Genomic DNA, 15,417 nt, shown 5'->3' on the forward strand with positions numbered 1-15,417 from the left:
CTTTAAAGTTTTAAAGTGTGAAAACCGAATATTCAACTCTGAACCAAAGAAAAGATTCCACTACACTGACATATATCATAACAATGCTGAAGTTAGACTTTTTGTTGAGTAGTTTGCTTGATTTTATATGGTCATACTGTGTCCAATATGTTTTTATACTGTCAGATTTTTTCTATGTTTATCTGATATGTTTAACCACGTTTTCCTCAGTTAACCAGTTTTGTTTTTACCAGTTATTGTTTTTACATTTTTTGACACACTGTCAACTTTACTTTTTTGCTTGATAAATATTTATTGATATTCCAAGTTTTCTTATGTTTGAAAATTTGTCTGTGATGTGCTGACCAATTTTGTTCGTGTGTGTGTGTGTGTGTGTGTGTATAGGAGGCTGTGGAGAAGCAGATCCACTCCCACCGTGAGGCCCATCAGAAGCAGATCAGCAGCCTGCGGGATGAGCTGGACAGCAAGGAGAAACTCATCACTGAGCTGCAGGAGTATGATATAATTTTTACCCTGTCTGTAACTTAGGGGCTACTGTCTCAGTGAGAGAGACCCAACATCTCAATAGGACTAGTGCTGATAAATGCTAAATATGTGTATATCAGAAATGGGGATGGATGGATGGAACAATTGAATGATGGATGGATGGATGGAACAATTGAATGATGGGTGTGTCGATGGAACAGTTGAAAGATGAAAGGATGGATGAGTTGAGCAATGGATCAATTCATAATAGGCTAATGTATGTATATGATTAATTTTAGATATTTAGATGGATGGGGGGGAAAATTAAAGTGTAGATGGTCAGATATATGAATAGATGGAGGGTAAATAATTGGATATAGAGACCGGCCATTAAGTAATAGGAACACATGGACAGTGACGAGCACAGACAGATGGACTCTGTGCCTGACATACCACGGTGACGGTATTGATGTCATCCCCAGTCTGAACCAGAAGATAATGCTGGAACAGGAGAGACTGAGGGTGGAGCACGAGAAGCTTAAGTCCACAGACCAGGAGAAGAGCCGCAAACTGCATGAGCTCACGTATGACACATATGCACACACTCACAAACATTGGGGAAATATATTCATTTGCACTAGATGCCACTTAATCCTAGAAGCCTGGAACTTGTGAACTCTTAAAAATGTTATTATTTATGTCAGTGTTATGTATTGTAGAACGTTATTAAGAGAGCATTTTTAAATTGAATTAGATTGCTTTATAAATGAAGTTATAAATGTTCTGAATGTATGAGAAGCTCATTATTTACGATATGTTCACATTACGGCCAGTTTTTATGCACCAATTCAAATGATGAAACGAAAAAAATGACAGTGCTGATAAAATAAACAAGTGGCTTATGAATGATAAACTAATGACAAAGTAAAACAATATCAATATCAAGTACAGATGCTTAAATCCCGCTTTGCCACTACTGGAGGCTTTATTGAAAATAGCTACAGTTTACATAGTTTTTGTTTATTTTCTCCTTTCTAGAGTGATGCAGGACAGAAGGGAACAGGCCAGACAGGATCTGAAAGGACTAGAGGAGACTGTGGTGAGTTGGACACAACCTCCAAAATGATATGAGATCAATGACCACCAATACTGGTTTACCTCTGGTCCATTCTGACATTTTCATCTCCGCAGGAAACATTGCTTACATTGCTTTACCAGCCGAGTTTACTTTTAGAATAGAATACAACCTCTTACAGTTGCTGATTGCCTGCTACAGTGGGATGACATTGGAAAGAACACTGATTCTCACTCAAACTGTCCCTCCGTTTTGGCTCTTACCAGTGTTGATTTCTTTGTTTTAATCTCTGCTCCTCCCACTGCAGGCTAAGGAGCTGCAGACCTTGCACAACCTGAGGAAGCTCTTTGTCCAGGACCTGGCAACCAGAGTCAAAAAGGTAATTCACAAAATTGATTGCTGCCTTCTTTTATGTTAGCAGAATAAAGAAGTATTTTGCTTACCCAAAAAGGAATTTATCTGGCTTATACACAGGCCAGCAACACATGAAAACAGACACTCCATTTTCCATCCAAAACAATATAATTTGCTCATTCGTTACATTTGATGAAATAAAGAAGGCATGGGTTCATCTATGCATTACACAGAAGTTCAACCAGAAACCATAATAGTGACCCAAATGTTGCAATTACTGACATTTTAAACTGAATTCTGCAGCTTAACTAGGATGAGGTAACAAAGCTGATAAAGTTTGCTTAAGGGCTGGGTTTTACACTCTGATCCCATGTCCTTTGGTCACTCGTCCCTGTTGTTTTCATTGTCTAATATATCCTGTGCTTTGTGTGTGTCTGTTGTTTTCTGCAGAGTGCTGAGATGGACTCTGATGATACAGGGGGCAGTGCAGCCCAAAAACAAAAGATCTCCTTTCTTGAGAACAATCTTGAGCAGCTCACCAAGGTTCACAAACAGGTAAGAGTTCAACATACCTTAACATACTAAGATCATTCCTTATCCAATCATATCCAGCTGGATATGACCCTTCACTGACCAGTGTTTCCTTCACCCCTTCCCTCTCTTCTCATCCTCTCAGTTCCTCTACTCTTCCACATAAGGCTTTTGCATTTCTCTTTGTTTAGTTGATACTGTCTCCTTCACCAGTGTAGCGTGTTGTTAGTTGGACTAAAAGTGTGAATGAGGCAAGCTAAAAATACAGTTTAGCGACTTCAGAGGTAAATTAAGGAACATTAAAATTTGATCACTTGAAGGGCCCCATCGTTCTTATACAATGAAATGCCCCATTCATTCAAATCAGTCTTACAATAATGAAGGTTAATTCTCCTATTCGGGGATTCTCAAATTCTACATCAAAGCAAATACAAACATTCACCTGATTCGTCACTTTACCAGTGAATTAATGTGTTGACTGATAAACAGGTTAAATAACATCGTACAACTTAATATATTGAATTAATTAATAACATGAAACAGACTTTCAAATCTTTAAGAAGAAGCTAAAGACCCAGCTTTTTCATGAACACCTCCACACCCGATGGTATTAAAAAAAAAAGAAGAAAAAAAGCTTCTATGCACCCTATGCATTGCCTTTGTGCACTGCCTGTTAACACCTATGTCCTATTGGACTTGAACCTAGTTTTTTGGCACTTAACTTGCGTTGTTGTCCCTTGACTAGATCCTTGCTTGTGTTGTATTGACACTCAGATGTACGTCGCTTTGGATAAAAGCATCTGCTAAATGAAATTGTAACATTGTAACACTTAACTACTAAGTAAATGGAATATTTGAACGAGGTAGTGGATTGAAAAATATGAATTGTAATATTGCAGTGATGATCACCGTCAGGATTTGGCTTAATCTTGCAGCAGAAAACTCAGGAACTCAGGTTAAAACTGTTCAGGGACACTGAAAGGGGTTTTTTGACATCTCACAAGTTGAGATATGCTTATACAGACTTGACCGTAGCCCAACACGCGTCTGTAAGCAGAGTGGCTCGGATGCGTAATTGGAACAACTGAAAATATGAGAGAGTGAAAGATGGGGAGAATATTGTATCTAATCATAAATATCAACTTGGCGCTTGAGCTATGCACCAGTACCAATTACAGAATTGAATGTGTAAAGTTCAGCTCATTTATTAGTCGTAGGGATAGTTGACTGTTCTTATGTGTTGCTGAGGCAACAGCATCAGTAGGAGCTTTTGCTGTAGGTTGGTTAAAGTGGTAATGATATCTACAGTTGCCAGAAGGACCTTGAAATAGTAGACTTGAGAAACCAGCTAAAGCATGTCAAAGAAAGTTGAGTCAGTTCATCTCGATATGTTTATTGACATATCTTTCATCACTCATCTAAGTGACCTCTTCAGTCTAAACTGACTGCAGGTATGCTGTGATTGCAAACATTCCCAAATCCTCTGTGAATAGTACACATGGCCATTGTAACTCTAGTTAATGGACATGCCCATGCAATTGCATATGAAACTGATCGTTGGTTTCGGTCATTATGCCGCTGTATTTTTTATAAGGGTGGGGATACCTGCAATCAGTTTAGACTGAATAGGTCACTTAGATGAGTGATGAAATGTGTGTGTCAATACACATTGTATCCAGATGAATTGATTCAACTTTCTTTGATTTTCTTACCTGGATTACTGCGGATGCATAAAGACAGCTCAAGCTTGATTGAATCTCTCTCCTTAATTGTAAATTGTAAATGTTACGTTGTGTTCACAGGGCTTGCATGTGGCCTGAGTAAATCTGCATGTCACACATCTGAATTTAGAACTTTCTACCCCCCCTTTTCATGATTTAGGATTAATAATGTCAAGATTTTTTACATTTTTAATTTGACACATTTCCCTCAAATATTTGCTCAGACCCTCATGACCTTTACATTAGGGTTGTAGTACCTGAGTATGGACTTGCTCTGGAGTTTCAAAGGTGTTGTCTTAGACGAATGACCCAGACTTGACTTGGTCTCGGACAGTGCGGACTCATGATGATTTTTCAAGACTGGTTGAGTACAAGACTTCAATTTACTTTTTTTATTTTGGAAATGAATATCAAACTACCCCTCAGGACATAGAGTGTAATCTAAATACTACTGCTACTATTAATGATAACAATAATGATGATGATGATTATTATTATGATGATGATAATAATAGCTGTTGTTCAAAGAAGGTTGAATCAGTTCATCTGGATACTTTTATTGACAGATACGTTTCATCACTCAACTAAGTGACATCTTCAGTCTGAAGCTGTCACCTAACAATAAACGTATTCAGATGAACTGATTCAACCTTTGATTTTCTTACCTGGATTATTATTATTATTGTTATTGTTGTTGTTGTTGTCATTCATTAGGTTATTATGTCTCTGAAATATTGGAAAATTAGAATCTGAAGCAGTCCTTCCTTGGTGGGGGGAAAAAAAGCCTAAAAATGTCAGTGTATTGAAATTTTAACTTATACTATGATGGTAGAATACTATAGTTATAGTCGTGTTGTTTAATTGGACTTGCACTTTTGTCAAATTTCGTAATTTTTTGCCCTGTTGGTCTTGAGTTGGACTTGCCACTTTAAAGTCTTTTTGTTTGGACTTGCTTTCGAAAGGCTTGGATGGTTTCGACTGCAGTGCTACTTTACTTAAATAGAAAACATGATAATGTGATTGTTTAACATCTAGATATGTAAAAAAAAAAAAAACCCAATTCACTCCCACTTATGATAGTTTGCAGACACATCTGATGTGCTGGAAGGGTCAGTGTGAGTTATTCATGATTAGTTTTAGGAACCCCAATAATAATAATAATAATGGATTACATTTATATAGCGCTTTATCTAGACACCCGAAGCGCTTCACACTGAAGGGGGGGAACTCAACCTCAGCCACCACCATAATGAGACCTACCTCTCATAATGAGAGGTAGCACTTAACAGTAGTTACCAAACTGTTAAAAAAACATTGTTTTTGACCGGTGAAGTAGTTGAAAAATTCTCACACCTCTACTTGCATTCCCAAATGTTTTAGAGTGAGTTTTGTCATGGAGAGGATGCTGAATAGTCCGCAGCCCTGTTCTGTCTTTCATCTGGGTTGTTTTCGCTACACTAGTCATGACTTTTTTCATCTGCCAGCCAGTTCTCTCTAAATATTCTCCTCCCAACCTCTCTCTTTCAGTCTTCCCCTTTCTGTTAAGAGAGAGAAAGAGATGGATAAAGATATAGAAAAAGAGAAACAACAAAAGAAAGGGAGAGTGGAGCATACACATGCACACACGCACGCACACACACACACACACAAACCCCTAATGGAAATTGGGTGGAAATAACTTGTTCGAAAAGAGATTTGATAGACATGAAATTACACAAAGGTAAAGAGAAGAAACAAAAGATTTAATTGTAGTGAACTTAACAATTCCCATATTAACATTAGGGATGGGTACCGAAACTTGGTATTAAACAGGCACCGGTGCTAAATTATTAAAGACTGTAGTATTGATAAACTGCGACATTAATGGTTCTGCTATCAGTATTGGAGAAATTCAGAAAACAAATTTCCTATTTATTTAGGCTACTTGAATGTTATCTTGCACCTTTTATCTCACCAACTCCGTTTGTAATTTGCAATAAGATTAAGAAATTTGTCTGTGATGCATTTTCGCTATTCCCAATCCAAAAGAGAGATCTCTCTCTCGGAGCCTGTCGTATGTGCGAGCCGAGGGACGGGGCTAGCTCTCTCTCTCTCTCTCTCTCTCTCTCACAAAAACACACTGCAGAGAGAGAGAACCACAAGCCTGCCCTTGGTGACAATGGCAGAGAGAACTAAAGTCTGGTTATACTTCACTAGAGTCGATGCTGACAATGCTCGTTGCAACAAGTCTTTTGCATGTAAGGGCAGAAGCACAAGCAGTCTTTCAAAACATCAAGCAAAAGTGCATCGAATACAGGTGTAGCAATGCACTGTTTTCGACTGCCTAGCTCGTAGTTAATCTCTCGTTGCCCCATCCACCTCAGGTATATTATGTTTGCTAGCAGCCTAGAGCCCACATGGAGTTAGCTAAATTATACAAACATGGGTTAATGATGAAAAGTAACGCTCTGTCCAGACATGAGAAAATAAAACAGCGTTAATTCTGTTCTTAATTTGTTTCTCGTAAAAAACCCCAAAAAGAACCTATAAGAGTACTGTTAAAGTACTGGATCGATAAGCTGTAATGGTAAGAGTAGTAGTACTGCTAACATCTTAATGATACCCATCCCTAATTAACATTGACATAAATCATACAAATTGTACTCAAAACTGTGAAATCTACATCTCTTGTCAACAGCTGGTGCGTGATAATGCAGACCTGCGCTGTGAGCTTCCTAAACTGGAGAAGCGTCTTCGCGCTACGGCTGAGCGGGTCAAGGCCCTGGAGTCTGCTCTGAAGGAGGCCAAAGAGAATGCAGCACGTGACCGCAAGCGCTACCAACAGGAAGTGGACCGCATCAAGGAGGCCGTCAGGGCCAAGAACATGGCCAGGAGGGGACACTCAGCCCAGATCGGTTAGTAAGGAGGGTCGGGACAGCAAATGCAAATCTACATCTGCATCTGTTGGGAAAATATTTTGCTGTTTTGTCTGCAGGCTACAGTAGCTGATAAATTTCAAAATTCACTTCTGCTGCTACTATACACTTAGAATTGAAGCATAAAATAGGACTGCCAGACAATTAAACCGCATTTGAATTGTAGACGATGGTATAGTTTTCCTTTGATTTGTACAACTGTGAATACAGTCTTTCAGAGGGATGCACACAGTGACATCTACATACATACAAACAACCTGGTCATAAACTGATTAAGGCATCATTCCAACTTTAGATAAAGTCATGTAAACGGCTTTAACTGATTTACCGTTATCAGGGTAATTATAACCTAATTATGGCACCTAGACTCTTCTTTTGATGTATTAATGTATGTAAATGGCATTGTTAGCTTATAAGCAGCTTTTGAAATTGTGTATGGGAAAGGTCAACAGAAACAATTAAGTGGATGTTGTTTGAACAATGCAAATACGGAAATGCCATGTTTTTTGGGAGTCTTGAAACATGAAACCACTATTAACTAGTTAGGTTTATGTACCATCACAAATTGACCATACAGCATTGTATTCAAATACAGTCACCGTTGCCATGGCGCATCAATAATTCAAATACAAGTTCATTGGAAGTTAACTGGAAGAGCCAATATACTATAGACTAATTATTCAAAGAAGCAGTTTATATCTGGGTTTTAAAGAAATCAGGTGTATATATTTAAATCATGAAAGCCCTTTAGTTGAAACATTGCCTTAAACAGATTACTCCCACTAGTAATCGGATCATTGTTTTCCATGTAAACATGCTCAGTGGCCACACATATGCATTCCTAATGATGTACTATGATCTTGTAAAGAGGTGCCAGCTGTTCCTTTGGAAAAACAATACACACAAGGTGTCATGAAACCTGAGAAGGCCCATTTCACTTCGCCTACAAACAAGTCAAGCTTGTTTTTGAATAATAGCAAAATTCTACTTGAGCTGAATGACTGAAACCATTTTTACCCCATCTGATTTTTTTTCCCAGTTAGTTAATTCACCTTGGAATTATTGACAAGAAAAACTGAAATATACAATTTAGATGAAGTGGAATGCAAAACTCATCAATGTGATGTGAAACATCATTTTGCATTGAATCCCAGAGGAGCCTACTAGCTGGTTCTGAAATCCAGAGCCTCTCTTGGTTCATGACAGAGTTGCGTGTAACTTTGAGCTCATCCAGAATCATCATGATCTAAGTTGGGATGTTGGTCTTCTTAAACGCCTTCTTAAATCCAATGTATTCCTTCCTCTTCCTTTCACCAGCCAAGCCCATCCGGCCCGGGCAGCAGCCAGTGGCGTCTCCCACCCACCCTAACATTAACCGCAGCGGAGGAGGCTTCTACCAGAACAGCCAGACAGTGTCCATCAGGGGAGGAGGCAACACCAAACAGGACAAGAAGTAAGTAGATGATTTCCTTGTCCAACCAAACAGATCAGTAGGCTGAAACAAACCGCAGACGTTTATTCAATGATCTGGCCCAGGGCTGTTTATAACTGCTTCCATATTAACCTGCAGTTGAGTTAATGAATTTTGAATTAACCCATCTAACCTCTGTACCGGTGGTAGTGAGCCCTCTAGTATTGCTAGCGGTGAGGGGAACCAGGGTGTCAAGTTAATTTTATTTGTATAGCCCAATATCTCAAATTACAAATTTGCCTCAAGGAGCTTTACAGCAACACAACATCCTGTCCTTAGACCCTCGCATCAGATAAGGAGCAACTCCCTAAAAAAAAAAACAATAAAAAAAACAACCCTTCAATAGGGAGAAAAAATAAGAAGAAACCTCAGGGAGAGTAACAGAGGAGGGCTCTCTCTCCCAAGATGGACAGCATGCAATGGATGTTGTGTTTACACAATTTACAGAATACAACATTGAAAGAGGATAAACAGAATTATAATGGAATTATAAAATTTATGGAGATTATGGTGAGCAGGATGCCAAGCAGTGTCCAGACGCCACCGGAACAGCCCAGGACCCAAGCCACGTGACCAGCATCACCATGTAAAAAAAAAAGAAAAAGAAAAAAAAGTCACACATCTTAGTGACTTAGGGTGTCAGCTCTTCTCTGTACCTGACCTGGCTTGACTAGACAGACAAACTGACAGGAGAACTGTAGACAGGTGAGATGTGCACACTGAGAATTTTAATTATAGTCAAGACACAATTTATTTCAAAATGAGATATACACTATTTGAGATATTGAATACTGCTCTTACAAGGTGTTGGAATGAAATTAAAACATCATGGTTCTTTTTAAAGCATTGTACAGTAGATAAACAAATTACCTGGTTGACAACTTACCACTTAGTATGTCATTCTCATATATTGAAGAAATATATTTAAGATGAAGGTTATAAAATTGTGTGTGTGTGTGTGTGGTATTAAACTATTATTTTATATATAATATAGTGTTAAACTTGATTACCTCAAAACACAGTTGAGATTGGTAGCAAGCGACATTATGCTAGGGTTATGTTGTAAATTTGTATCTTCTACTTTCAAACATGAGACAATGCGATGAATTGCTTCAGTTTCATCTTATCTGCTGCTCAAGTATGAGGTGTAGTTATATTTCTTATATCTTATTTTTGTTTGACACAACTTGATAAAACATACCAATGTCACGATGGATGTTAGTAGTCCTATCTGTCAAAAGTATAACATAACATCCACTTAACAAAGCTCTCCCTCTTTCTCTATATCTCTCGATCTTTTTAATCTCCCTCCCTCCTATTGTCTCTGCAGCTGAAGAAGAGCAGAGGGACAAAAGAACCCACCACAGAAGAAGCCGATATCAACCCTGACAACCCGTCATTCCATTACTGCAAATGGCTCCTTGCCGCAGCTTAGAGGTCACGAAGGAGCTCTGAAATATAAATATATATATAAATATTCCTGGCCTGTACAGCTCCACACCCCCGTCCCCCCGTGTCTCCTCTTCTTTTTCTCTCTCTGGATATAAAAAAACAAAAACAAAAACATGGCAACATTTAATTTACAATGGTAAAAAAAAATCAAATTTACAACCTTTAATTTACAAAACACGAGATATTATTCTTATCCACCGAACTAACCGCAGTCTTGAGTGCAGCGTTGGCAAGCGAAACCACGTGTGACTGGAATGTGTAGCTTCGGTTTTCGTTATTTGCACAGTTTGTCGTCATCCGTCATTGTGCGAGTAGTTCTTCTGCACTGTGCCAAGCTGAATGTAATGGTAGCAAGATCTGAAAATAAAAAAGAAAGGAAGAAAAAAAAAAACCTACCACAAGACTAGCTAGGCCTAGGCTAACCTCTGTACATTTCATTATTATTACAGGTTGTTAACCACAATATCTCTGAATAGATTTTACATGCTTCTTTAAGGAAAAAAGAAACATATGGTTTTAAATTGACTAGATGGCATTGAGCACTACTGTTCTGTCCAGTCTTGTTGTACAAATGTAAAATTGGCACAACTGCACACGCTTCCTGAAGAGTCTGGGGGGGGGAAATGCCAAGATGTGCAACAGTGTAGATGTATTTAACTAAGTACCTGTGGAGGCCAATTGTTTGTATCGCTAAATTAAAAAAAAAACACAAAAAAAAAAACAAACAGACCTATACTTGTTATTGGTGACTTCACAAGAAGGATTTATTGTAAAGAATGACGTAGAGACGAAGCGGGGAAGGAAGAGAATGATCCGGTTTAAAAAAAAAAAAGAAAAGAAAAAAACTTATGCCTTTAGCCTATCCAAGTAGCTAAATGTACTGTTTTTACTTCTCTCGGTGGTTTATAATGCCATGTTACTGGATGCTATTTATATCTCTCTGTACATTGGAGCACATAGACCACAGGCATAGAGACTGAGATAGAACACAATGATTGTCCTGTCCCAGCTAGGTCGGTGTCACTCATCCCAAATCTGCCCTATTTGCGTGAACATTCAGTGGACGGTGGGAGCGATTTTCTTTTTCTTTTTTTTTTTATTGTAAACTTAACTGTTTAGGAGTTGTCTCTCGATTCATTGGGTCCTCGTAGCTTTCCCTGCCATGTAACGCTTTTTCTATCAAGGGTGCCTCTCTTCAAAAGAGTCCTTTAACTCAAAACTGCCCCGCTTGTTTGTTATTAGACTTAGGACCTAAAACTGTATGTGCCCCATTGACCGTAAATTGCAAAAGCGATATATTTTGCTGGATTTATGTACTGTATCTTTTTCATTGTTCCATGACTGATGTGTAGATTGGTATGCACGTGTAATAATAGGTGGGCTGCATTTGATTGACAGGACCCTTGCCACTGATCAGCCAATCAGAAGAGCAGGGTCCAGATCAAGGTGCAAGAGCGATGAATCAGGAACAATCGTCTATCATGTCAAGGAGGGGGATTATTTAACTAAAGCTAGTCAGGGGCTTAGGAATTTGTTTTATGGTTGTCTTTGTGCATTGTTTTAAAATGTTTTCCCTGCTTTAAATCATTTTGCCCCTCGTTCTCTCACCACACCTTTTGTTAGTCCTGTGAACCTTAAGCATTTGCATAGAGCTCGCTGTGACTGTAACCCCAGCATGAAAACACTAACATCTTGTGCAAGTGCAATATGAGTATAGAGAATACATCAGTTAACATTTAGGTGTGACCGGGGTGAGTCTTTGTAGTGATAGTCCTGCCACAGTTAAGTGTCAAACTAAATTTGTTGTCTTTGAAGAGGAACTGTGCAATCACAAGCACTTAAGGATCCTTCTTCACATTGAAAACACTCCATATAGTAAGTGGCTATTTTAAATGTTGGAAAGAATTTTCAAATGCCCAGGAATGGAATAATGACAATTTGTAATAGTTAACAGTGATTTTGATATAGCACTGGCATTTTTAAAAGCTTAACGCAGGAGGAGTAGCTCCCCTATATCTATGACGGGACAATGTTTTGGTGTCTATCAGGAAAGGCTTATTCTATCTGTAAAAATTTAGATGTATTAAGACTTGGCAGCATGGTCCTCAAAACGTATCTTTATCTTTACCTCCCACCAATACCAGATATGAAAATGGAAAAAATTATTAAAACGTTTGTTTATGGTGTTAACCAAAATTGAAATTGTTTGCATTAATTCTAAAGGAAAAAAAGTGTATCCACTTTTTATTACTGTGTAATAGTTGCTCAATTTCTTAAAGACAGTTTTGAGGATTGCATTGGTGGATAAAGGTACTGGATCATTCCTAGAGAACTGGGGCACGGTAGCAGGGCTCTGATGAGAGGGAGACGGGGAAAGTTAACGAGATCACCGTTTTGGATTGACTGCATGATGTAAATGTATGTGTGATTAAATAATTATGGGAAACGCTCACCTGTCTTGTTTGTTTGGTTAACACACCTTATATCTGTATGGAAAACTGAACACAAGCAAGCACTGACGCTGTTAGGGACGTCAGAATAGCTGATCTGCATTTTTAATCACTGAAACTGCATTAACTTATTAATAAAAAAAATACGCGCCTGCATATGAATCATATGAGGCTGCCATGTTGTTTGCCAGCTGCAGTTGTGGTTCCACTTTATTTACGTTTGTGCAGCTGCTGGTGAAGCAAAGTGAAACTGTCCCTCTACACTTTCCTACCGTGGTCCAAGATCTATTTTTGTACTGATCTAGATCTTGGTGTCGGTGGCTCTTATTTAGCCAAACTTTGATACAGATCTGGGATGACCTTAATGCTTTTACTTGACTATTAACGCAGTATCTATTACTAGTTATATCTTTTTGACCCATGCACTTTTAATGTACGAAATGTGCTATATAGCTTAAGTTTGACTGATAAAATAGATAATGAATCCTTGGGTTCCGGTATCCTTTTTTTCCCTCCTTCAAATTGGGACAAAATTCACTGTGTTGACCATCTCAACACAGATCATGTATGGCAAGTATTACATTACAGTCATGCGTTACATGTACAAGGAACTTGACGTTGTTGGTGCGATTAAGAATACAAGAGACATACAAATCAAATCTTTATTCAGACACATAGGTAGGTACATATTAAAAAGAAAAACACAACACAGGACAACAACACAAAAATATAGTTCACAAGTCCACAATGATTTAAACCTATACAAGACATTTGTTCCAATGTTTCCTGAAACGAGGAGTACCTTGTGTCATTTTGTGTAGGCTCAGTTAAGAGCATTACCATTTTTTGATTTTGAGATACTTTATTGATCCCCGTAGGGAAATTACATTTTCGGAGTCAGTTAATCGACACATGAATTTATACATAAAATTCCTCAACACAGCATGAAAAGTGGGAACATTACTAGTCACAAACATATGACTTGCACTTGTCCATCTTGAAAACTTGAGCACATTCTGAAAGCATCATTACATGCTACCTGCAGCGTTTTCATTTTTGCTTTGCTGTAATTGCACCACAAGTAGGCTGTATAGAGTGGAGTACAGTAGGCCCTAAAAAGAGCAGTTTTAACCTCATCTGTACACATGAAATTTGCGTGCCAGCATATTGGCTTGTGCATACAGTTTGCAACACTAGCGCTGCACATCATCGTCGTCACATAAATCATTCCTGATGACGTGACCCAGATATCTTACTTTGTTCCCCACATTTAGTGCTTGGTCTGCTAAGATGAAAGGAGGAAAATGTTGCTTCTGACCCTCCTTGGTTTCTAGCAATCATGATAACACTATTTTTTGAGTTAAATTTAATCAATGTCATGCTGCACACCATAACGAGCAGACTGAGCAGTTGCTGTAAGCCAGCAAGCACTATAAGGAGACAGGACGACTAAGTCATTGGCGTACATCAGGTGGTTAATAAGACTACCCCCCACCATACAGCCAGACTTACACTCTTTTAACTTTTTAGAGAGATCGGCCATATACAATTGAATAGAACAGGGGACAGTATGCAGATATACTCTTACCACATCTAGCTTGCATGGTTTGATGTGAATACCAACAATGCAAGATCGTTATCAAATAAGAGGGGGCCTCTCGCTCTTGTAGTTTAACAAACAAATTACCATGATTAACTCGGTCAAAAGCTTTTGATGTATCCAGGAAACATAGTAAATACAAAACTACAGTCTTAAATAATATACAAATATAAATAATATCTATATAAACAATTCTCTACAATTGATATATTGATGATTTGTCCAAGCAGCTGAAAGCCTGTAACACTGGGTGCATGACTGGTAATACCTTGGTGACCATATTATGTATGCAGATGACCTTGTCATCCTTAGTCCCTGTAGCACTGGTCTGCAGCAGCTCCTTGATATATGTTCTGTGTATGGTGTGGAGCATGATATCAAATACAATGCTAGTAAGAGTGTTGTCATGATCTGCAGAACCAAAGAGGTCAATCATCTAACATTTCCTGATTTTAAATTGTCTGATAATAATCTTGTATGTAATAAGGTGAAATATCTTGGGCACTATATTACTGAACAAAAGACAGACGATGATGATATTTATAGGCAATGCCGCATGACGTATGCACAAGCAAACACTGTCATGCAAGTTTGGTATGTGTTCAGTTAGTGTGAAGATGTCTCTGTTCAGAGCATATTGTACAGCACTCTATACTGCCCCCTGTGGTCAAACTATAAAAAACGCAAGCTTACAGAGGCTTCGAGTGGCTTATAATGATGCCATGAGAATACTACTAAAAAGACCTAGATGGTGTAGTGCAAGTGAAATGTTTGTGGCTGCAGGAGTCAATACCTTTCAGGCTCTTCTAAGAAAGCTCATGTATAAATTTATTTGCCGGCTCAATGACTCTGATAATGTAATCATCAAGAGTTTAACTAATATAAGATTCAGTGCCACACGCTACTGATCCCGGCAGTGGGACCACTGGTATAGCTGCCTTTTTTTAACACACTGACTTGTTCCATTTATGTCATTTTATTGTGTTTACTCTGTGTATTGTCTAGGGTTTGTCTTTTACCTATTTGTCTTTGTCTCTTATGGACCCTGAGTCTGCAATAACGTTTTGAATTGAACTGAATTGAAAAACAAACAGATCTAAAAATACAAACAATAAAATTAAAGTAGAGGTACAGGTTTTTGCGCAGTCATATGAACTCTTTGACTTTTTATATTTCCACCTATCAATTTTGGACGAAAGACGCGGTTTCTCCGTTAGAGAAGTGCGGCTCCGTCTCCGGGCCACAGGGGGGAGTCGACGGCCCGTCTGCGTCCCGGATACCTGCATACCTGCGGGCTGGGGGAGGCGCGACTCCGCGGGGGCGCGCACAGCTCCGGGAACGACGATACCGCCCGGTTACCTTTGGGCAAATAAGTGACTTAAA

At 38.6% G+C, this 15,417-nt stretch overlaps 1 protein-coding gene across 1 annotated transcript in view; it reads left to right on the forward strand.

The window, feature by feature from the left end:
- LOC130123429 (kinesin-1 heavy chain) overlaps positions 1-12,436 on the forward strand; it is a 34,564-nt gene extending 22,128 nt beyond the window's left edge. The window contains exons 19-26 of the mRNA XM_056292587.1: positions 385-494; positions 948-1,049; positions 1,504-1,564; positions 1,848-1,919; positions 2,345-2,449; positions 6,824-7,040; positions 8,379-8,514; positions 9,863-12,436. Coding sequence (XP_056148562.1) covers positions 385-494; positions 948-1,049; positions 1,504-1,564; positions 1,848-1,919; positions 2,345-2,449; positions 6,824-7,040; positions 8,379-8,514; positions 9,863-9,866 — 807 coding nt within the window. The 3' untranslated portion in view covers positions 9,867-12,436. The remainder of the gene's footprint in view (positions 1-384; positions 495-947; positions 1,050-1,503; positions 1,565-1,847; positions 1,920-2,344; positions 2,450-6,823; positions 7,041-8,378; positions 8,515-9,862) is intronic.
- The last annotated feature ends 2,981 nt before the right edge of the window (positions 12,437-15,417 follow it).

The sequence above is a fragment of the Lampris incognitus genome, chromosome 14 (assembly GCF_029633865.1).
Source record: "Lampris incognitus isolate fLamInc1 chromosome 14, fLamInc1.hap2, whole genome shotgun sequence".
NCBI lineage: Eukaryota > Metazoa > Chordata > Actinopteri > Lampriformes > Lampridae > Lampris > Lampris incognitus.